The following is a 25,619-nucleotide window of genomic DNA, read 5'->3' as shown; positions in this document are numbered from 1 at the left end:
ATTTCTATGGGTGATATCATAAAATTCTCATTAGCTGATTCTTTCGTGCAAACTTACTTATGAACTTTGATATTAAAATTTTCATCAAGTATTGAGTAGATGTAGTTGACAAAGCTGCGGGACATAGTCTTCACATAATGTTTGTGACATAGTATTTCGTTTATTTGTTAGTACAAGCTTTATTGTACACTCATATTTAAAACACACTTTCCATCAGATTGGCAATGGCCCATTGTCTTGTTTGTTTGTTGCCAGCTTATTTGCCATTCTAAGTTGCATAAAAAAAATTAAAAGTAATATCAGGTTAAAAAAAATTAAAACATTTTATTAATTTTAAATATTAATTCGTTTATAGATAGATATCTACTGTTTTAATTAAACGAAATGATATTAAAATTAGTAATGTAGTGATTAAAAAATCTTTTGACTTTTACAATATACTATAATAGTTTTCCATAGTATCCAAGTAAATATACATATATCTTATCTGTAGATATATTTTAGTTCGCTTTTCTATAACGTTTATATTAAGCGGCCTGAAGAAAGGACCGCCATAGCCATATCTCCCAGCTTCCGTTTAAAATGTATAAGGGTAAAAGGTCTACTAAGTGCCGACCCTCGGAATCACTACTTAGAATATCTACAGCGTTAGATCGCATCAACGAGTAACATCGGTTACTCTGTAAAACTCTGCCTAAGAGGAGCTCGTTCTTTCAAGTACACCATCAAATGTCCGATCAGTGTGTCAAACATGGAAAGAGAAACTGCACAAGGAAACATTTGGGACGTCACCCTTATTTATTTTTATTAACACATTTGTAAACTTGATAGGCACTTTATAACATGACTTGATCCGCGCGGAATCCGTATGTTATTCGTGACTAGCTTTCGCTCGTTACTTTACACGCGTGGATATGCTACATCTTATAGGTGACTATAAAAACGAATGAAACGGACTACTTTTATGTTATATTATTATATCAATCTTTAATTGTCTGCTGCTGAATATAACTCTCCTTTGGGGGGTTTTGCTAGTAGTTGCCACGCTTGGCAGGCGATTGGCAACCGCAGTTAAGCTTTAGAGATGTTTTAAAAGGGACGCTGCTGACAATCCCTTGTACTCCCTTAGTCGCCTCTTACAACATCTACGGGAAAGGAAGGGGTGGCATATTCTATGCCGGCATATTCTGCATGCATGCATATTCTATGAGAGCAAATACTGGGAAAACAGCGCGAAAAGTTCGAAAACGATAGTTAATTGTAAAAAATGGTAATATGTAAACAATTACTGTTTATTTCCTAATCGCTAGAAGGACTAACGCAATGTTATCTCCCGTCGTCTACTTTCGTACCCGCCACATTTATAATTTCATTCACTGTGTATGTTCACAAAGACAATATTTCGCTACACAATCATATTAATTCTAATATGATAAATCTTCTAATCTTCGTTAAACTGAATTTGGAGTCAGATTACAATTTGTATAAGTTACAACATCCAGTTTGCTATGGAACATTCATATTTTACGATTTTTTCATCAGAGGAAGACTGAACACCAGGGAGAAGTCTGAAAAAAAACAAACCAAATGTGGAAAATAAATCAAAAACTATGTTCAAAAATGCATAACAAACTTTTTTATTATGGCAGCGAGGAATATGTTGAAATCCAAACATAGTACACAGCTTTTACTCATACTTGATCGTAGTTGTTGTAGTATATAACTGAGCCCAGAGGCTTTTCTGTGCCATAAATAGGTGTATAAATGTTTATAATTATGTTATGCACAGTAATTTATTTATTATTATTATTATAACTAGCTGACCCGGAAAACGTTGTTTTCCTCTCTATCTCCACCTATCGTGTCCACTTTTTCTTATCGGTTGAGCGGTTTTGGAGATTAGCGCGAATAAACATCATGACATGGGATTTTTTAATATTAATATTATGCCCGTACCGTCCCTAACCGATGCTATCTAAGCTGGGTAAGGCTTTAGTTTATCAAAGTGATTTCAGAAATTTATTTTACAAATTATCATCATCAGACCAGTTTTCACGATCCTCTTTGTTGCAGCCATTCCGTTAATTGTCCGGCGGGCTACAGAAATTAAATTGTTTTCTTTAAACGGCTTACGCCTTTGTGCTGGTTTTCTTTTAATTATAAGTAAGAGTCAACCCTATAATTGCTTTCTTGATAATAACTCCCAGCGTTCCCGCTCCCGTTAACCTGAATGAGCATTTTCTTGGCAATGGATTTTCGATGTTCGTAAACAAAAACTAATAAATAACTTTATTTCCTGTACAAACCTTTTTTACGGGTCATTGATACTTGGTTTATTTTTAATAACGTTAATAATAAAAGCTTACTCTCCTTTATATTAATATTATTTTTATCGATATAATAATATTATTGATAAAAATATCGTTGTTGAGCAACGAAAAGTTGACTGAAGCTGTTCCAATTCATGTACTTCGAAAATATCTAAACGATTTGAATTTACAGAAGTTATTTTATATGTACATTTAAACTGTACTTTAAACAATTTTCGTCAATATGAATTGGATGATTAACGCAAGAAGTGTACAGTCAGACAGACAAAGGTAAACAAACCATTGCAAGAAAAGGACTACATTATACCAAGCCATCTTTACAATATAAACTATATCCTACTATCCTACTACCTATTATCACATATAAAAGTTAAGAAAAAGAAAATATAATAAAATGACAAGTTGTTCGATAAACGAGGTGATATTGTATTGTTTAAGTTTGAATAAGTAAATATTGCAGTGATGAAGTCATTTTAGGTTTTACTTCCTAACAACGTTGAAACCTAAAAAAATTCCAGTAGCGGATAGTACAAGAATACACATAAACAATAGATTTACATAACTGTGTCGACTTAAAGAGCTGATTATCCTTAACGCGTGACATTCCATAACGAGATACCTTCAACAGATTGTAAGCAGTTATTGTGTAATAGTTCAGTTAACTGCTTTGTTTTGCCTGTATCACCCGATTCCCGCGGCTCTAAAGCTTTTGTTTCTTAATTACAACCTCACTTTACTTGGCACAGTGTTATTGAAAACAAACCTCTTCTCACAATGGCAAAATGTTTTCTGATGACTGGCATTTTGTGAACTTTTCGTATTATTGTATTTATTTTTTAACTAGGTACAGAGGAATAAAACCTGAGTCCTCAGGAATGGCAACGCATGGGGGTATCATGGGCGAAACAGTATACTCTGTTATGTCCATGGTACTGCTCATGTCTATAGGCGACGGTTACCACTTTCCATCAGGTGGGCCGTCAGCTTGTTTGCCATTCTAAGTCGTATAAAAAAAAAAAAAAAAAAAACTAGGTGCAAGTTACTTCTGTGACGTAGGCAACTAACGAAAACGATTTTCAAAGTTACATATTCATATGTGTATGAAAATTTTGTGAATTTATGTATAAACTTTCAATATTTATTAATATAGTAATAATTTATTTTTATTACCTATTACCACAGTATTAATTTTCAATATCTTAGGTCTCAAATAGAGGGATCAAATTAAATGTTGTTTTTATTTAAATTTAAATCATCTGTTTAAATAGATTTGTCTACTGTAGGGGTCGGAAATTTGTTATTTGCTGAGAATCCTTAAGAAACTTAACAGTTACTCTTTTAAATCTTTGTTCATCATATCAGGCTTTAATTGTCCACTACTGAACATAAGCCCCTTGAGGAGGTTTTGGCAGTAGCTGCCAAGCATGGCAGGCTGATTGGAAACCGCAGTTAAACTTTGAAGATATTTTAAGAGGGACGCTGCTGCCGATCCTTTGTCTTCCCTTAGTTACCTCTTACCACGGGAAAGGAGTGGCCTATTCTATGCCGGGACCACACGGCCAAACAATATGTCTACTAATTGAAATGTACTATGTCTAAAATTACATGGTTATTAAAAATCCCGTGCAGGATGAACTAACACCATGCGCATTTGTCATTCAAGTAATTGTTTAGTACGTAATGTGTGTGGTCTTGTTAAAATAAGTATTTTTTAATAACAGTTTTAAACGGTAGTTCCAAAATATCTTTCGATATCTTACTATGACATTTAATGCCCATTCCCATTTGTATCTAGTAGTAATATTATTGATATCGCTGTTTTTTTTTTTAAATAGTTGAAGATGCCTGCGTATATACAAAATGTTTGCGTATATGTATTGTGAAGCTACGGTGAGAATATTTGCTTTTTTAAATTTCTCTCTTAGTAATTCACAACTTCTTATAGAATAAATCACACCTTTTTGTAATACAAATCTACTGTTTTACTCCATAATAATATTCCCTCGAGCAGTATACTATAAAAGTAATTAAAATAAACTAATAATAAACCCGCCTTGGGTTTAGCGATAAATTTTAGCTATGTTTGGTGGAAATCAAATTAATACACTCAGTAGCTAGACTCGAAGGCATTTGGTTAATTAAACATTACAGTTAGAACTCAGATGGTTTAGAAATTCAATACAATATAGATTCTGAAACGAAATATCCAGTCAGAAGGGTATGAAAAGGAATGAACTCTAAGAGGTTTTCGTTCTAAGATTGAAATATGTTTTTGTACTTGTAATTATAAATTACGCAAAGATTTATTTATTAGTAACCTTTACTAAAAACTTCATCCCTGTAACCAGGATATGTTTGTTGACTGGGATAAAAAGTAGTTGTATGTTCTTTTCCTTGCCATGTAGTACATGTATACCACATTTCGTGACCGTTGTTTGATCCGTTAAAACTCTAAGAAGTAACAAACAAATAAAACTCACTTTTACATTTATAATACTAGTACCTTACTAATAATGGGTATTATCAACAATAAAAGAAATGAAATGTAGTAATAAAAAGATAAAACTGTAAAGTACGAGCTAGGACATTAAATGAAATGAATTATCTAACTACAAAAACTTATACTTTAAAATTTTCGTGAAAACTTATATCGAAAATAATCACTATGTGAACAATTCGCTTATTTTCTACAACGATGAGACAAGCAATTAAACATGAGCCCAAGAAAGTTGTACATTCTGCGACTAAGTTAATGAAACGGATTTATGTGCCGAGACCCATCTGGAACGACGGTGACAAAGTGAATTTTGATGAAATTACTTCAAAAGTTTAATGGAGTAGGTACACTTCTTTAGGCTTTGTTTACTAATAATAACACCGAAAGTTAGGCAGCTTCTATCTTAATTTTAATAGGTTCATGATCAAAATGTCTTCTATCAAGTTTTTTTGCCTTTCAGAAGAAACCTTAAAAATCGTTTAAATTTTATCTGCTTTCTAAAAGTCCTTCTAAATAATAATGGCAGATGTAGATTCCGTTAAATTGCACATGGCCATTACCGAAATCATTTGCTTAATGTTGATTCAACCAAGCGTTTGGAGGAAAGACTTTGATGTTACCTGCCCGTTTTTGCAGTCAAAGTATACGGAGACATCAAACCTCTTTAAATTTATTTCTCTTCGTACCTTTCATTAATTCCGTGTTTTACACAGGCGATTTTTTCTTTTTATCACAAAATTAATGAAAAGAAAGGTGGAGGGTTAGGTAATTACCGTTATTTATGAGCGGTTTTCCCCGCCTTCGACTGCAAGTTGTGATTTTAATTCACAGTCGGAGAGCTCTTTGCACCTTGAATTAGTTTACATAAAATATTGCGGACCATTTATTACTGCATGCCAACTTTGTTTGTAATTCAGAGGGATCTGAATGTAAGGTAGCTTTGTGTTCAAATGAATTTATAACGCTTATTTTATGGTCGAACTGCGTAGTACAGTGATAATTTTGGCTTTTTCCAGGAAATAAAGTTCAGAATTCTCGATCGAGTCAGTTTAGGAACTTTTGACGTTTATATTACTGGCGTTTTCTCAGTTACTTCTTGCAAAGTTTCTTATACCACAGAGTATCCTTATTTCAATTTTCACTAATAAGCAAAGTAACTGTCAGGAACTTTATTATTTACCTATTTGTTTTTTTTTTTATTTTAGATGACGACTCATCTCACGTGTACGGCGTCATTACATCTGATGGTCTCTTCGATGGCACAATTTGGACACCGACTGAAGAATATTACATCGAACCTTTGTCGCGTTACAACGTAGATCACCCTTCTATGCACAGCGTCATCTACCGGAGATCTGACGTAGATACCCCGCAAAACAGCGATGCGACTCCTTGCGCCTCACATCTCCTCCACATCAAAAGAACGATGGGCCACAAGGGCGAATTATTTAATTTCACCGACCATCGAAATCCAGAAGATCTAACTTTAAACAATTATACAGAAGATTTACGTAGCGAAATAAACAGACGCAAAAAACGATGGCTCCCCGAAGACGAAATGCAAGACGACGAGCCAAAGAAGAATCCCGAATTACCTTTAGATTTAGATTTTCCGTACACAAGTAATAGCGATCCGTTCGATAAGTTCAGCACTAGGAAACCGAAAACCAAAATTGATAAAAGTAACCTCATAACTAAAGTCCGACTCGATTCTGAAGAATCTAGACCGAAGCCAAAGACGCACGTAGAAGTGATAAAAACGAAAGCAGGTGTTGTAACAGTTAGTAAAGATATAGTTAAGAAGGAACCAGTCGGGTATACGGTGCTATCAGCTAATGGCACTGATGACGGACGCCATGTTAACAAAAGAGCTACAGTGGATCCGAGAAAGACCACTTGTCTTGTTTATTTACAAGCTGATCATATGTTCTTTCAGCGATACGGTTCAGAAGAAGCTTGCATAGAAGTTATGACTCGTCATGTACAAAAAGTTAATGCAATTTACAAAGTAACAGGTAAGTATTCACACGTTTTCATTTAAAATATGAGTAGTTTTTAGCAGTGATTTTTAGTTAAAATTTAATTTAATACTTTTTTCAGATTTCAATCAAGATGGAAAACCAGATAATATAACTTTTATGATCAAAAGAATAAAAGTGCATACGTTAGATGCATTAAAAGATCCTGCTTATCGGTTTCCTAACAATTACGGTGTAGAAAAATATTTGGAACTTTTTTCAGGTAAGTAATAATAATAGTAATATTTCATTACATACATACATAAATCTAGTAGAACCAATGTCTAAAGGTAACAAACTGATAAAAGTTTAATGAAAAACCTTCTTGATCCTGCTATTGTGAAAAAAATGCAAATATCTTGACGGATATAGACAAATGGACAACAAAATGGTCCAAAAAAAGTTTCGTTTCATCCATTTATGTAACACGCAGTCACAAGTATACATACCGGACTCCTGATGCCGGACTTTGCCTTCTCAACGCACTTTATTACGATTGTCATTCCAGTTTCTAGATCAGATATTCTAAATACGAAAAAGGATCTCCATACAATCATTGCAAATCTTCTTACAATAAATTTAGCAATTTTTTTGGGACACCAAATAGTCCCAAGACCGTTGTAAGTTTCTACAAGTAAAGTACTAAAGTCTAAATCTTCCATGAAGCTTACCTACTTTTCTTTTCCCCACACATTCCCTCTCGTTTAGAATAAAACTTTAATAAAGTTTCACACAATCTTTGAGAAGAAAGACATCACACTGTTATATTTATGTTCACAGAGGAAGACTACGATGCTTTTTGTTTGGCGTATATGTTTACATACCGGGACTTCGAAATGGGCACATTAGGATTAGCGTGGACTGGTGATCTGAAAAATGCAGGCGGCGTGTGTGAAAAAAATGGGGTAAGTAGGTCAACGTATGTAGGGTCGGAAGGACATATATAAAATATTATCTGTGTTACAGGTTAGGGATTTTAAAATAAGAACGAGTGATGATCGAGCGCGCTATTGTGTCGTTTGCATTAATAAATTTCAAGTGGTAGCAATGTAATACCCCGAGACTTAAAATTTAAAATAATGTTTATTCATGCATTTAAATTATTACCATATAGTAAATATAATTAATTAATCTGCACTGTATAATACGTATTTTTTTTTTATTTATAGTATTCCGCTCAATTCAAAATTCAATTTTCATCATCATTTCGATTTTCAAAGAATCAACTAAAAAATCAACTTTTCTACAAAACTTCATTGTGTTATAGCAACAAACAATAAAGGATATTAATGTAGCATAATTATGAAACCTTACATTAATAAATTAGTCTACGGAAGCCATCCAGTAGCATGTGATATATGTTTTTAAGTCTAATATCTAATCCAAATAATTATCTCTTCAACAGCATTATCGTGGTAGTATGAAGTCACTAAATACTGGCATCGTGACACTCTTGAATTATGGGAAACACGTGCCGCCAGCAGTGTCTCATGTCACACTCGCCCACGAGATCGGACACAACTTTGGATCCCCGGTAAGATATCGTAAAAGTTCACGACTATAATTTCAAATAGGGTAGTTAGAAACATCTATCAACCATTGTCGTTATACTTGTTTATCACAAAATTTTGTACTCTTGAATTCCACTAGAATTTTCAAAGAGATACTCTGTTTAATACTTTAAACTTATCGATTGTATTAACAATAGTATTATATCTGATATGATGATGATGATATAATCATCATCAGCCGTTATTTGCCCACTGCTGAATATAGGCCTTCCCCATAAACTGCCATAAGGAACAGTCCCGAGCCACCTACATCCACTGACTGTCATTGAAGTAAATATTCTATACGAATTCAATTACAAATTCACATAATCTGATCGATAAAGTTAGTGCGTCAGTGATGAAATGTGTGGTGTTGTGGTATGAATAGAGACGATTGATTTAAAACTGATTTGCAACTGACAATATTAACAGATAAAAAGGATCTTATATTCTAAATAACAAATAACAAACAAAGAAATTAAGATAAACATGATGGGGCAACATTAACTCCATACGTGCAGTGCAAAATTGGCAACTATTAAAACTCTTAATTTTTAAAACAAAGTAATTTTTTACCACACTACACGCAGTAACCTACATATGACTCCATATGTGGGATGAGTGTAGGAAATTATATGGAGGTAATTCTAAAGATCTTGGAATGAAAATCTTACCGAAAATAGAATTACTATTTTAAAGTACCAATCTCAGACGTTAAGTATAAATGGAAATATTTAACGAAATTATAAAAGACAAAGATTTATTCTCACTATATACCAAACTGAAACTTTCACAACCACCCCCAGCATTGTGCAAAACCAACTCAAACATCCCGCGAAAAGTTCTAAGTCTAACCCAATTTCTAAGTTGTAAGTTTAAAAATAGAACCACTGCTCCTAGCTGAGCATTAAAGGAAAACTCAATTTACCCAGTTGAAGTTATTTGATCAAATACCTACATATAACTCTACATAGATTTAAGCTTAACACACGATAAAAATCAAGGAATCAAAATCATTTGTCTGGGACATTTTTTATCACTTATGCACGTCAATAGTAATTTAAATATTTATTTAAGCTCTTTTATAAGCAACTTCTAAGCTAGTTTTCTTTTTCTTGTATTTATTTATTCGTTGAATAATAACTATAGTCAGTCATTATTGGTAAATTCAAGTTTTAATCTATTCTGGTAATTCCTAAAATAAATGTGTGAGTAGAGCCGCCATTATAAATAAAATATATTTTATGTATCTATTTAAAAATAACAGGATTATTATTAGTTATTCTAGCTTACACCCCGTCAAGAATATCATGGCGCTATAAACTAATAGGGAGACGTGATGATGGACGCCATTAATCATGTTAAACTTTTATCACTAGCACGACCCTGAAGTGTGTACCCCATTCGGTGAAGACGGGAACTACATAATGTTCGCGCGCGCCACCAGCGGCGACCGTAAGAACAACAACAAGTTCTCTCCGTGCTCACTCAGAGCAATCGACCCGGTGCTCAACAACAAGGCCAGGTCATCCAAAGGTTGCTTTACAGGTTAGTAAACTAGTACACGTGACATGAACGGACTGTCACATTTTGAAAGGTTTTGACAGTTGAATGCCATATCTATTCTATACTATTATTAGCTATTGCCCGCTTCGTGCACCGTGAATAATAGAAATAGGAAAATCACTAGACCATTTTTAGATGGCATATCAAGATGAAACATACGCTAATTTTTTATTTAAATCTTCAGGAGCACAACTGTGAATACCGCATTCAGTTATATGCAGTAGTTTTTGCTCAATGTTGAAGCAAACATATAGACAAACAGACAAAATTTCTAAAAATTATTGTTTGACATATATTCGTCGTACTAAGATTCCGCATAATATTTTTTTCTTATATATTTTCTATGTCAATATATATGTCTATACAAACATTGTCTAATTACAATTATATAAGTAAGATTGTACCTCGAATAACATTACCCTTTCTGTAGCAGTCGGGTATACACAATTTTAGTGTCTACATTCTTATGAGTTTTTAAAATAATTTACATTCTCTGAATATGTATGTTTTAAAGACGGCATCTACGGCCAAATAATAATAATAATTGGTTTTTGTGTCGTTGCGCAGCGGAGTCCAGACATAAAATTTGTTATTTTTTACATATAGACCCTATGTTTATTGGATGAAAAAAAAGTAGCAAGGATAAAATAAGAAACATATGTCATTCTTAGAAGTAGACAAAACCCGAAATAGCCCTATATTCATATTGAGATTATGAAAAACTTAACGCGGTCGACGAGTCAAGTACGAAACATATCACGTCTAACTCGAACTGTTTCTATGTTTTACAGAACCACAGCCGGCGATCTGTGGAAATGGCGTGGTGGAAGAAGGCGAGGAGTGCGACTGTGGCTGGGCCTCCGAGTGCACGGACGTGTGCTGTCGCCCGCAGGCCGCCCGGCCGCACTATAAACCTTGTACGCTCACGGAACATAGTGTTTGCAGCCCTAGCCAGGTAAAGTCAGCAAATCCTTAATCATTAATAGCTTTTACAGGATAAAATTGAAATCGGCATCCTTTGAAGGAGATGTTGTACCAGCAGCGATATTAAACACTTCCAATAAAGAAATATGGATCAAAAAAAGGACAAAAAATTTAGTGCGTTCAACTGTTACATTCATATGGAGGACTCAATTTTTTTTTTATTTTAATTGTTAAAGATTTAACAAAATTCTGTCCTAATTCATTTTATAGCATGGCTGGATTCCTTAGTTTTGATGATGTGATAATGATGATATCAGCCTTCAATTATTCACTGCTGATCATAGGCCTCTCCTTTGAGAGGTTTTGCCGATAGTAGCCACGCTTGGCAGGCAGGTTGGCAATTAGGTTAGTGATGTTTTAAGAGGATGCTGCTGCCCGTCCCTAAATCATTAAATTCCCTTAGTCGCCTTTTATGACACCCACGGGAAACAATTTGAATTCGGCCTATCTTGACCAATTTGAAAACATAATATCTAAAAAAGGGTTTTTCATAGATGATAATGGAATACTAATTTAATCTCGCCCGCGCTATCGGAATAGGCTAACAGGACACCAGTGAGAGTTGATAGGCGAAGACGACCCTTTTTTGTTGATAGGCGGGACTAATCCCGGTGGGCCCATCGGGACGAATTCAACAAGAATTAAACACGAATGTTTCTAGGGGGAACCGCATGGAGGACGACCTGATAGGTTATATTGCATTTATTAACAATGAGGCTGTTAGTCTCCATTACGAATAATCCCTTTTCCCCTTAAATTAAATAAGGGTCAATCACTCTATAACGGGCAACACATACTAGAGGGCGACTTTGTACAAGAATCGTTAGCATGAGCACCTGTGTCCCATTCGTGTTTCTACCGTGAAGCAGTTATGTTTGTATGGCTGTGTTTCGGTTTGAAGGGTGAGATATGGCAGTAAATTTACAGGGTATAGAAGAATAATACATGAGTCTTCCGGAATGGCAACACATGGGAATTATCATGAGCGAAACAGTATACTCTGTTACGTCCATGGTACTGCTCATGTCTATAGGCGATGGTTATCACTTTTCATCAGCTGCCATTCTAATTCATTTGCCTTTCTAAGTTGCATAAAAAAAACATTCAGTACGAATAATTGAGAGACGATTTTGATTATAAATAAGAGTTAATATTGTACTCGTAATTGTGTGACGTATGCGCTCCAGGGCCCGTGCTGCACGGCGTCGTGCACGCTCAAGTTCGGCGACAAGTGTCGCTCGGACAACGGATGTCGAGACGCCGCGCACTGCGACGGCAAGCGCGCCGCCTGCCCCGCCAGCCGCCACAAGCCCAATCGTACCCGCTGCGACAAAGAGCTCGTCTGCTACATGGGAGTACGTAGCAACATCTTTGTCTTATAAATATACAAGAGAATTTATTTCTTTATTATTTGTTCAGACACGTCATCGTCATGAAATTTGCTATATGCACATAATCACGTAGTAACTTGTGTAGTAAGATTTAGAATGGAGATACAAAATAATAAACGTAACCTAAATACAAGTATAAAAATATGAGTTCTTTTTTATTTGTATTTTGGCTACTTTGTATTCCAATTTATTGACTGACATTCTGATCACAGGCACGAAATCACGAGCGTAAATTTAGTAATTGTAACATCTAAATTGAAGTGTTTGTTTTTATTGTAATAAATATAATTTAATAAATATAATATAAAAATCTTTAAGAGAGTTTATATCGAAAGTAATCAAAGTGTGACGACGTTGTAATCATCTATCAATTTACATAAACAATTGAGAAGAATATTTAATATTGTAATATATAAGATAATTTAAAAAATATTCTTATAGCGAATAAATTCATTATATAGGCATCTTATAGTCGAATATCACGATGGCTGGCCCATCCGTCATACTCGTGAACGGGTGTTCACGAGTGTATATATATATATATATATATATATATATATTCTTATATATATATATACTTGTGAACGAGTATATATATTAGAGTATATAGATTAGAGTATATATGTATTCTTATATATAGTAAGAACTGGTCTGTTCAAGAATACTGTGATTGATTGTAGCTTTGTAATTTTTTTTATTTTCTTTTTATCAATATGAAGTTTGTTGTCCATTTATTCATTCACGTTTTTGACATAAACTTGTATTTGTTGAACAACAGCCAATAACGGGGTTTCTTGCCCGTTCTTCTCAGCTGAATTGCATTCCGAACTAGACGGTAGATTCATAAAAAATACTATTAAATACTTATCATTAAGTTTATTTTATTAATTATAGAATAAGTTCCACAGAAACAATTCAATATTTTACATTTACCTACTTCACACTTATTATAATTTTGAAAATTTCCAAACACTTTTATGTCATTAGAATTCAAATTTTCGAATATTTCATAACAATCTTATTGCATTGTTAACATATTATTTCGCCATTTCTATTAAAACAAATCAAAAATATAAAAAATTAGTTAATTGTTTTCGAAAATTGACAATATAACTCTAATGTTACCTTTTTTCGGTTAGGTTAATATCAGCAATAAAGTAAGTAATAAATAAATAAATTGCAGGAGTGTACCGGCTCGATATGCCTGGCGTACGGGCTGGAGTCGTGCCAGTGCGCGCCGCGCAAGGACGACGCGCGCGCCGCGTGCGAGCTGTGCTGCCGCAAGCCGGCCGGGCCCTGCCTCTCCTCCTTCCAGTGGAACACGCCGCCCTACGACGTGCCCGACATGTACGCCAAGCCCGGCACCCCGTGCAACGACTATAACGGGTGACATATTTGCATTTTTGTATAACTTCCAAATGATTTTTTTTTAATGAATGACCTGCGCTAATGGTATACGCTGGCAGGGCACCAATGAGTGATGATAGGGAACAAGGTATATTGCTAGCAATGGGACTGATAGTCCGCATTACTATTACCTTTTCCCCTTCAAATGAAGTTGTAAGCTAGAAATAACATACCTAGAAAGTTCATATTAAATTCCCGTTTCCCAGACAGAAAACAATTTTTAGTAATAAGATCTCATACAAATTTCTCGTCTATTTTTTATGTTTTTTTTTTTGGTAGTTACTCAGAATGACAAGCAAATATCACCTTTATTACGAGCAGACTAAAATACTTGGATGTATCGTTATTAGATTGTGTCAGTTGTTTCTTTACTACCACCACTAGGTGTCTTATTAATTTTAAGGCACGAGTATTGTCCAACCAGTCTTATGTCATGAATGAATATAATATTCAATGGAACATAATGAAAATGTAAACAATCGAGTAATTGATCCGAGTATAAGACAATCTGCTGATCCTCAATAATCGTTAGTACAAATAGAATACCCATGAATTGATTTGATTTGTTGTTCATTTTTAGAGTGTTTCTTGTAGTATATATATATTCCTAAGGTTGGCAACATATATAATTAAGTAAGTGTCATGGCGTCCTTCAATAAAAGTGTGCATTCATTTCAAGCAGTTTTTTTTCTTTATTATATAAAGGCAAGTTATTTAAGCGTGCAAAGTACATCAAATGTTTTACAACATTATAAAATGGCGACGAAGTAAAAGTATTTATAATTCGCAAGTGCTATTTTTCATTTTTGTAATTTGTTTAAAAGTTACAAATTACAACCGACATGGCGTCAAATATTTCTTTTAAACCCTTTCAAGAAGGAGATGATATTAACTGTTTTTTGGAAAGGATGGAACAGCATTTTACTGCAAACCAAATAAATGAAGCAAGACAGCTACCAACCCTGTTAATTTCCTTACATCAAGATGTATACAAAATTTTGAAAAGCATGGTGCATCCATCTTTACCGAAAGAAAAATCATACAGGGAAATTGAAGAAGTTTTAAAATTAAGGTTTCAGCCAAGAGTTGCCCATTTCAGAAAAAGAATAAAGTTTTACAATTTACGGCAGGCGGAGGGTGAGTCATCATCCAAGTGGTTTGCTCGTGTCAAAGAAGCGGCAACAGAGTGCAATTTTGGAAGAGGAATAGAAGAGTATGTCAAGGACAAATTTATTACGGGAATGTTACCAGGGCCGGTACAAGATAGATTATGTGAAGAGCCTGTAACAAAGGATACTCAAGATTTATTGGAGATAGCTTTAAATAAGGAATCATCATTTCAACAAAGTGATTTAGTGTCAGTGAATAAAATTTCAAATAAATTTAATAGTAAACAATCTAGTGCACAGGTAAAAATAAAAACATTTAATAAACAGGAATGTGACAAGAGTCCCCAAGGTAATATTTTAAAATGTGTTCATTGTGGAAAACCTAATCATTCATTTGCTAGATGTAAATATAAGTCTTATAAATGTAAAATTTGTAATAAAATAGGACATTTAGCATTAGTGTGTAAAAATAAGCCTACAAATAATATAAATATTGAAAATAATTCAGTGGATATATTTACAGTAAAACATGAGTCACACATTAATTATATTTCTCCTTTTATGATAAAATGTTATGTAAATTCAATACCATTAGATATGGAATTGGATACAGGAGCGACTGTTTCTTGCATTCCTTATAAGATTTATAAAGAAAAATTTTGTAATGTTAAATTAAACCATACTGCATTGGAATTAAAAACATATAGTGGTCAATTGGTGAAGCCAAGTGGTGAAATTTCAGTTAATTTAAAATTAAATGGAAAAGAAGTTCATTGTTCTTTGTTAGTAGTGGAAAATGGATGTAGAAATTTATTTGGTAGAGATTTAATGAATCTTTTTGATATGGACATGAAAGAGTTAATAGGTTTGAATTCTGTAAACGTTTCAAATTTAGAAAGCATTTTGCAAGAGTATTCAGATGTTTTTAAAAATGAATTAGGTGTTATTAAGGGTGAAGAGATTTGTCTAGAATTAAAAGAAAACACTAAGCCGATTTTTATGAAACCTAGACCCATTCCATTTTCATTTAAGGAAAAGGTAGATCAGGAGTTGACAAAATTAGAAAAAGAAGGTGTTATTTCCAAGGTGGATAATTCTGATTGGGGTACACCTTTAGTTCCAGTTATCAAAGAGAATGGTCAATTAAGGTTATGTGCTAATTATAAAATTACTGTTAATAAATATTTGAAAGAGTTTAATCACCCAATACCTAGAATTGAGGATATATTTACAGCTTTACAAGGAGGTGAAAAGTTCAGTAGATTGGATTTAAGAAATGCTTTTAATCATTTGATATTAAACAAAGCCACAGGGAAGTTGTTAGCTTGGTCCACACCAAGAGGTATATATAAATTACATAGATTGCCCTATGGTACTAAACCAGCTAGTGCTATATTTCAAGCAAAACTTGAAAAGATTTTGTTAGGAGCCAAAGGAGTAGTAAATTTCATTGATGATGTAGTAGTCACTGGAAATAATGACCTTGAGCACCTTCAAAATTTAAAGGAAGTTTTAAAACGCTTTAAAGAGGCAGGTATTAGGCTCAATAAAGATAAATGTACTTTCTTTCAAAAGGACATTAAATATTTAGGTCATATTATTTCTGAAAAGGGATTATCTAAAGATATGTCAAAAGTGAACTCTATAATTAAGGCACCTGCACCTACAAATGTTTCAGAAGCTCGTGCATGGTTAGGGATGGTTAATTATTATGGTAAATTCATCAAAAATTTATCTATTAAATTAAAGCCTATATATAATTTATTACAGAAAAATATTAAATTTAATTGGACAAAAGAATGTCAAAAAAGTTTTGATACAATTAAGAAAGATATTATTTCAGATAATGTGTTAATTAATTATAGTAGAGATTTACCTTTGCGTTTAGCTTGTGATGCTTCACAAAATGGAATAGGAGCAGTTTTAAGTCATATTTTGCCAGACGGGACAGAAAGACCCATCAGTTTTATTTCCAGAGTTTATACTAAAGCGGAGATAGGTTACTCCATGATTCATAAAGAAGCTTTAGCAATTTATTGGGCTGTTCAGAAATTATATCAGTATTTAATAGGTAGAAAGTTTGAATTATTATCTGATCATAAACCATTATTGGCATTGTTTGGTGAACATAAAAGCTTACCACAAATGGCAGCAGGGCGTCTGCAACGATGGTCATTGTATTTGTCAAGTTTTGATTATACATTTAAACATATTAAAGGTATTGAAAATGTTAAAGCTGATTGTATGTCAAGATTGCCATTACAGTCAACAGTGTTAAACAGTAATAATCAAGAATGTGATTATATTAATTTTATTGAAGATCAGAATATTATAGATATAAATTTAATTCGATCTGAAACTAGAAAGGATCCAATTTTAAGTAGTGTTTACAACATGATAAGGTATGGATTTCCTAAACATATGAAAAATGAAGCTTTTAAACCATTTATTAACCGTAAAAGTGAATTATATATTGAGAGTGGAGTTATTATGTGGGGATATCGCATAGTAATACCTAAGAAATTACAGAATAATTTATTAAAGGAGCTTCATGTTTCACATGAGGGCATTGTTAAAATGAAGAACAATGCAAGGTCTTATTTTTGGTTTCCAAATTTAGATAATAGTATTGAAAATTTTGTTAAGTCTTGTCAAGTTTGTATGTCTGCAAGACCAGAACCTCAAAAGTCTAAAATTATTTCATGGCCTAGAACTAATTTTCCATATGAAAGAGTACATGCTGATTTCCTAGGACCTATAAAGGGTAAAATGATATTATTAATTGTAGATTGTTATACTAAGTGGCCAGAGGCATTTATTATGAAAAATTTAGATTGTAATACAACTGTAGAAAAATTTCTGTGAATGTTTTAGTAGATTTGGTTTACCGAAAGTAGTAGTAACAGATAATGCAGCTACATTTTGTTCTAAAGAATTTTCTGAATTTCTTTTTAAAAATGGGATTCAACATGAGACATCACCACCCTTTCATCCAGCTTATAATGGCTTTGCAGAAAATGCAGTAAAGAATTTTAAGAATTCTATGTACAAGTCATTAAGTGATGTCAAGAATAGAAATGTGTCTTTTGAAACTTTAATGTGTAGATATCTTTTTCATTATAGAAATTCAATACATTGTTTTACTAATGTTTCACCAGCTGAAGCTATGTTTAATAGAAAACTTAGATCCAGATTAGATTTATTATCTACTAAAAAGGAAATAAACCAGAAAATAACAGTAGGGAAAAGAGAGGAAAAATTTAAAGAGGGAGATTATGTTTATTGTAGAGATTATAGAAATCCTAATAAGAAGAAATTTGTTAAGTGTATAATTGATGAAGTTTTGGGTCAAAGAACATATTTATGTAAAGTTTTAGAGGAGAATTTAATTTGGAAACGTCATTTGGACCAAATAATACGTTCTTTGTCTCAGAATCAGAAGGAACATGTAAGTGAAACTGGTAAAAATATATTAAATGATAATGTGATTAATGATTCTCATGAATCTATTTACAATAATTATGATAAAAATGGTAATGATAATTCAGACACAATTGTAATTGATCCAGTTTCAGAGGTAACAGATAACATTTGTAATAATAGTAATATAGCCTCTGAAATTGTTACTAATCAAAATGAAGAAGTAGCTTGTGCTAGTAATTCTTTTGAAAGTTCTCATTCAAGTCAAATATTGAGGCGTTCTGAAAGACAGAGGCGAGCACCTCAACGTTTGAACTTGTAAAGGGAGAGTATTGTAGTATATTGGAAATTATTGTTCCTAAGGTTGGCAACATTGGAAAATGTAATTAAGTAAGTGTCATGGCGTCCTTCAATAAAAGTGTGCATTCATTTCAAGCAGTTTTTTTTTTTATTATTATAAAGGCAAGTTATTTAAGCGTGCAAAGTACATCAAATGTTTTACAACATTATATTTCTACAATAATTTTAATAAATCTTAGTTATTTTTTCCCTAAGTTCGATTGAAACCGACTATATTTATTTTATTGAAACTGTAGTTACTGCGACGTGTTCCAACGATGCCGCGAGGTGGACCCGTCTGGGCCGCTGGCGACTTTGCGCAAGCTGCTACTATCTGACGAGAGTATCGCCGGCTTCAAGCGCTGGATGCTGAGACACTGGTATGCGGTGCTGATCATACTGCTCGCCGTCATTGTATTACTGGTAAGTTTATAACGTTATGTACCATTAGCCTTATGTACTGTAACTAATAACATTGTAGCAATTTTAGAGTGAAATGTATTTATAATCTGTGGTAACTGTTCTTTGCTGAAAAAAGGCCTTTCACATAAAGTGGAATTATGCCAGTAGGTGCCACGCTTGACAGGCGGGTTGGCAACCGTAGTTAAGCGTTTAGTGATGTTTAAGAAAGACGCTGCTGCCCATCCCTTGACGATTAAGTTTCCTTAGTCGCTTCCTTAGTGGTAAAAGGTGTCTTATTCTTTGCCGAGACCACAGAACAAAGTATTTATACGGAGTGTTAGTTTAAAGGGATATACTCGTATTTACCTCACAGTCAAAGTTGATCTGTCTTCACACCAGAGCCTATTTTAGTACAGGCAGCAAAGCAAAATGCATGAAATTAAATAATGCATCTAATAAAATTGTATTAGTCAAAATATATCATATTTATAAATATTTATAATTAAGCTAATTAAATTACAAAATTATTTATAATTAGCTAACTCGCCAAACGTATCGTAATAACAACGATCCTATCTCTTAAGTTGAAACAAACAATATACATTTACAAAATTTAAAATTTGTTGAAGGGTTTTGAAGATTAGCTTGAACAAATATCGTGTCATGTTTTGATTGATTTTTATATATTAAAGATAACTAAATATCAAATGATAGATAGATACTCTTTATTGTTTCCTTCAAAAGATTAATAATAAACTTATTATAGATACAAACAAAAATATATGTAGATGAAATATATTTCAAAATAAATCTGTCTTATTTTTCTTTTTTTTTCTGTAGCGATGCTGCATAATTCTTGATCCAGCAATTGAAATTGACACTAAAAATTAGTGTTATTAATAATTAATCAATTTTATAAGGTAACCACGAACAATAATGAGAGTAACGCTAAAGAATTGTATATTTTTCTAGAAAAGCTTGTTCGTCAACATGCCTCTTGTAGTTAAGTAGAGTATAGTAGGTGTATAATGCTAGTTTTATATCTCCAAGGAAAAAGATACAGAAAGTAATTTGTAGATAAATTATTTTATATTTGTAAACTCCTACGATCACTTTATGTCTCTCTCGAATTGATCTCACTTTTCTTTGTTACTCAAATACCTACATCTGTTATTAAAGGTAATTTGGGTAGGTTTTAGCTAATTTGTGGATTGTTTGGGTAGAATATTTCACAGCATATCTTCTATAATAGACAGTTGGAAACTACACACTAAAATAATTGTTGCTAAATATGTAATATTAAAATATATAAAATTTCTAATATTTCAGTTTACAAGCACCCGCTTCCTGGGCCGACATGGTAAAAAATTGAAGTCTGTGACCATCATACACTCATCCACAACTGAAACCGTCCGTCTGCCCGATACTAACGACCAGGGACTGATCGTGCATACAGCTGTTAGGTAAGAACACATATAAAGCATTTTAAGAAAGAATATACTCTTTTCTTGACAGTTTGACATTGACTTGTATGGATATTATGAATAGAGGAGGAGCGCGATACTAAAAGAATAATTAGAAATGGATGAGCTTCAAGAAAAGGGAAACATCGAAAATAGACCTGTAAAAGATACTGAAAGACGATGTGAATTTCTATGGTACAACTAGTTAGACGACTATAATAATATGATCACAAAAATGTTCTCTGTCACCCCCAAAATATGGAAAATTGTGAAAAGAATGATGATTCTACTTCTTTTTATTTGTATTGAATGCATGTAATAAAATTATATGTATACTTATTACAGATCAAAATTACCTCTTAAGAAAAAAGTTGCATTGCGTACGAGGGCTTATCGCAACAAGAAGGATCTCAAGAAGCAGGGAGACAAAGCATCGCCCTCTCATAACGCTAATAAAAAGAGGGTAAGCAAATGTTTCAAATATATATATATATATATATATATATATATATATATATATATATATATATATATATATATATATATATATATATTTAATATTGTTATAACATTACAGAGTTCAATATATATTTATTGTTTTCTTTTTAGAAGCCAAGTGCACAACCTAAACCTGAAGAAAGTCATAAAGTCACAAAAGAAAACACAGCAATAGTTACGAACGCCGAAGGGAAATCTCCGAAACACGTTATTTTATCTAAACATAAAGGAAAAGTTAAAAAACGCAAAACAAAAATGAAGAAAGAAACAATCGACTATAGTTCTATGCAAAAACACCCCTCTTCGCCCACTAAAGATACTGAGGCTTTAACGAAAGTACAGAAATGGCTTTTGAGTACACCGCAGCCCAATGTTATTCCTAAATCTAAATCAATTCCGTTAGGCCTCACAGAAAGAGCTCACACAAATAGGCAAGTTCAAAAAGGCACACGAAAAACTAGACCGTCCAAGAGTGCAACCAATCTTCTTTCTGGAGAAAAAGCCCGACTTCAAGTTGTATTTAAACCACCATTCAGATTTAGTGTCAAAATATGCAAAAGTGATAAAACAAAAATAGTTCTAGACAAATCATCTAAACCTGACGTAGACAGGAAGCGTCATGAAGTTCAGCCACAGCAAACTTGTGCTACTGACCTCTCGAAATCGAATCCATCCAACAATAAAACGCCGAAGCATTCGAATTCCACGAGAAATGCAGAAAATATTCCCAGTGTCCCTAAAATAGAAAAAACACAAAAACAAGAAAATGTAGATCATGGTTATGCCAATTTGTTACCTAGAAGTGCCAGTGATTGTAAATTAATGAAAAAAATATCCGATACGAAAATTCGTAGTGGGCACAAAAAGAGCAACTCCGTAGGACAAAAGAATGAAACGACAGAAAGTCGTCAGAATCTCATATCACATGAGGACATGGACAACGCTCATGTGTACGAGAATATACTCTTGTCCCAAGACGCGTTTGTTCCAAAGAGCTGTAGCATGCCGCGACGACAGACGAGCGTTGGAATATCGCGACAGAGCAGCTACGGCCACCTACCTCGCGCCCAAATCCGCCCACATAGACATAGTACAAACAACTTGAGCCGGTCTAGAAATAACAGCAATAGTGAGCTCGACCACTTCTATAGCGTTATAGAATCGTTACGAAAAAATAATACGAATGACGTAAACAAATGTAACACTAATTCGAGCAGTTCCTCGGGCAGTAGTCGCCACGAAGGAATACTGCTGAAGGGCGGGTCTAGTTCTCGCCCGGTGGCTCAAGGGAGCAGAACGCGACAGAATAGTCTAGTCGATAAACCGTCACGTTCTAGTCCTATCGAAGCCAATAACAAATTAAAAAGGCAATTAAGCGAAAAAGAACTGGGTCAATCGCCTGTTGACGGTGGAGTAAGGGGCTTCCAGTTGGTTGTAGGAAAAGACAAACTGAAGCGACAACTGAGTGACAATGAGTTGTGTAAATCTCGTGTACATATGGCTATGCCGATGTCCGCTGGCGCTGAGCCGCGTCAGCCGTTCTGTTGGAATAAACGTGCAAGTTTGGACTGCGAGGCTTCCTTGCCTGCAGCACCGCGCGTCAGCAACTCGCGAGCTAGTAAGAATCGAACTACGTACACGTTCGGCGAACTCAAGAACACCGTCCCCAACGCCTCCGACTCGCCGCCGGGCGACGAACTCATCTCCCCGGAAGAGTTCTTGAACATTATCGATAATTAAAACATTCCAATTGTATGGTAACTTGATGCTGTAAAGTTATTAATATGAACAATGATTATGTGTATAATAGGTATCCGCAACGTGTAACATGTCGGCTCGTGTAAATATTGTAATTTGCTTTTAATATTAGAATATAACCAGCCACTGAAACAGGCCATTGCCCAGTCTTTAAATACATAATAATAGCTATAATAAGATGTAAGTATTAAAATCTCAAGTCTTATGAATTGTATCTAATCGTGTAATAATTTAGTTGGATATTTTTTTTTCTACGAACGTGTACAGATTAGTTACAAAATAGGATATTTTACGAAACTAAGTCTCGATATCGCACAATCATATCCTGGTCTCTATTTTCCTGAAGTAATGTTCGTAAGGAAAGTATTTAACAACATAACAAATCGTCATAGGTTAATTTTCGTATAATGAGAAGATCACGAGATGTGGCAGCGACAGACAGGGACTGGCAATGGTCTAGTTTCACTGAACGATCTCTATAAATGAATCTCTATTTTTTCTACATGCTATGTATTGTACAAATTTACTCATACCTGTGTAAAGTGTTCATATAATATTATGTTAATACTTTACCCCATCGATATGTATAGTGAAGGAAACCACCAGCTCCTAATACATGGAAAATAAATAGTCCTAGATGTAAATTACAGAAATACCAACTCAAAATTGGAATTTTTTCTGTTAATGAGAATATAATATTAAAGTATTTCTGACTTTATTATAATAGTCCATAAAATATAATGGTCCAAATAATATCAAACCGAAATTTTAATTATAAAGATGCTGCTTCAGAATTGATTTCATTCGAATATGTGTATATGTTTCAAGAGATTTTAGCAATTACTTTGCTTATATCTTCAATTTACATATCGATGGTTTTTATTATTTCATTCCATTATTTCTATTGAAAATACATACTAACATATTTTTTTAATTTTATAGTTTATCGTTTATTTAAATGATTGTCAATTAAAAAGTCAATCAGTTGTTGAACAAAAGTACACCAAACTAAGAGAAAAGTCAAGTAACATTATTAATTATGTATAGTTCATTATATGATTCCAACTTTAGACGGTAATGAATTTTTTTTTAAACAACTATTGTCGCAGTAAAGCAAACAGTTCGCCTTATGTTAAATGGTCAACCATAGCCTATGAACATCTGCAATATCAAGTTGTCTCATGTGCATTAATATATTGACTTCATAGCCAACTTGAACTAACTTTATTTTTAGATCACTGAACTGAGTAGTCAATTTATGGCATTAAAAATGTTGCGTCATTGCAGTAAACACATTTATACCTACTGTAAATAAAATTAAAATAAGCTTATGTCTGATAATTAATAGAACTTATTACTTCTAGCTAAGGTACTTAGGTACATGCGAGAATTTTATTAAGGTAACCTACTCATGCTACTCAAAAATTTGGAATCCTATATAAACTATACATAAGTTCAAAACAATGAATAATATTAAAAATACTGTTTTATCAATAAATATTTTTCTATAAAATATTGGATTTAACATGAACTAACATACCTACTTACAATAAAATTACATAGTTACATAACACATTTTGTATTTAAATTGAATACTAATTTTGTCAAGTAATTTATGTTCTGCAATATCTGGGATAGAGTTTTCGTTATTGAATTTATTAGTATGACAATATAGTAGTGCATAATAGTAATAATTACCAATAAACTAATTGTTAATACGCTGTCTAGGTGTTAGGTACAAAATGAAATATGAATTTATATTATGTTCCCGCCTAAAATTGTCTTTGTGATACATTTTTATTTAAAAAAAAAAAGAAATATTTTTCTATGGTTTCACAAATATTAATTCCAAAGGGGCATACCTACCTATTTGTTATCATAAAAAAAAAAAATATAACACCAGATTTTTCTGTCTCAGATATTAAAAGGAATGTGTTCCAGTATTTTATGAGTCGTGCGAATATATCGCGAAAGCTTTCCGGCTGTGGCACAGCGTTTATGAGCTTTGTCGTAGGGAGGTAAGGGTAAAAATATAAAAGCTATTGTATAGAAACTCATTTCTAAAACAATACTAAAAGTATTGGAGGTGTTACAAATTTGTATTATCTGAGGAATATCTACCTACCAATTTGATAAATTTAATTAAAATTGTAGGTAGATGTTATCTCACATCTACTTACTACAATTATGTTTGACGTAGGTCTATTAAAATTCTTCCTTACTATATCTAATTAAATACGTGTTATTTGTGTATTTCAAAATAAATGTGATTAGATTCTATCTATTGAACTATAAAATGGTTTCGTAGTTTATGAAGTATTAATTATATAAGATTTTACAGGATGTTTGATAGGATCTCTCCAAATGAATCTTAGTTCTACAACACTATAAATTTTTTCAATACTAATTGTAAACTCCGACTATGATCTCACTGTATTAGTTCCAAGTGCCTTATCAACAAATTACATTCCCTTCTACATTCCAAAACTAAAATATAATTTATAATATTAATAAATTCGTTTGGTGTCTTGTAATTAGGCATTATTCTTTATTTATTATTTTTTAACGCTTTGATTAATTTGACATGATAGTGATGAATATCGTACCTATGTATACATCAATTGCAGAAACACCATTCCTCTGTACTTAATTAGTCTGTGATAGAATATGTTTTTACAGTATACAGTATTTGTTATTTTTTATTCATGAAATTATCCTATTTTAAGTATTCTACTTTTCTGTTACTCTAATAATATGAATACAAATTTGTAATAAATTCATTTTCTAACAATTTACTATGTTTTTTCTGAATTTTTTAATAATTAAAATATTCCAAAAAATATTACCTAATTTTATTTTTCAGCAATACATCTCATCCTATTTTAAT

General features: G+C 33.0%; 1 protein-coding gene across 1 annotated transcript in view; it reads left to right on the top strand.

The window, feature by feature from the left end:
- The window catches only part of LOC113515382 (uncharacterized), a 194,692-nt gene extending 169,118 nt beyond the window's left edge, over positions 1–25,574 (top strand). The window contains exons 4-15 of the mRNA XM_026899567.3: positions 6,033–6,842; positions 6,928–7,068; positions 7,626–7,750; positions 8,251–8,379; positions 9,775–9,943; positions 10,753–10,916; positions 12,133–12,300; positions 13,520–13,722; positions 18,869–19,034; positions 20,343–20,476; positions 20,822–20,939; positions 21,086–25,574. Of these exons, the coding sequence (XP_026755368.2) occupies positions 6,033–6,842; positions 6,928–7,068; positions 7,626–7,750; positions 8,251–8,379; positions 9,775–9,943; positions 10,753–10,916; positions 12,133–12,300; positions 13,520–13,722; positions 18,869–19,034; positions 20,343–20,476; positions 20,822–20,939; positions 21,086–22,714 (3,956 nt within the window). The 3' untranslated portion in view covers positions 22,715–25,574. The remainder of the gene's footprint in view (positions 1–6,032; positions 6,843–6,927; positions 7,069–7,625; positions 7,751–8,250; positions 8,380–9,774; positions 9,944–10,752; positions 10,917–12,132; positions 12,301–13,519; positions 13,723–18,868; positions 19,035–20,342; positions 20,477–20,821; positions 20,940–21,085) is intronic.
- The last annotated feature ends 45 nt before the right edge of the window (positions 25,575–25,619 follow it).

The sequence above is a fragment of the Galleria mellonella genome, unplaced genomic scaffold (assembly GCF_026898425.1).
Source record: "Galleria mellonella isolate WM207_F2 unplaced genomic scaffold, CSIRO_AGI_GalMel_v1 utg173, whole genome shotgun sequence".
In the NCBI taxonomy this organism is placed as follows: Eukaryota; Metazoa; Arthropoda; class Insecta; order Lepidoptera; family Pyralidae; genus Galleria; species Galleria mellonella.
The sequence above is the reverse complement of the archived record's forward strand: the minus strand, read 5'-3'. Positions and strand labels throughout refer to the sequence as shown.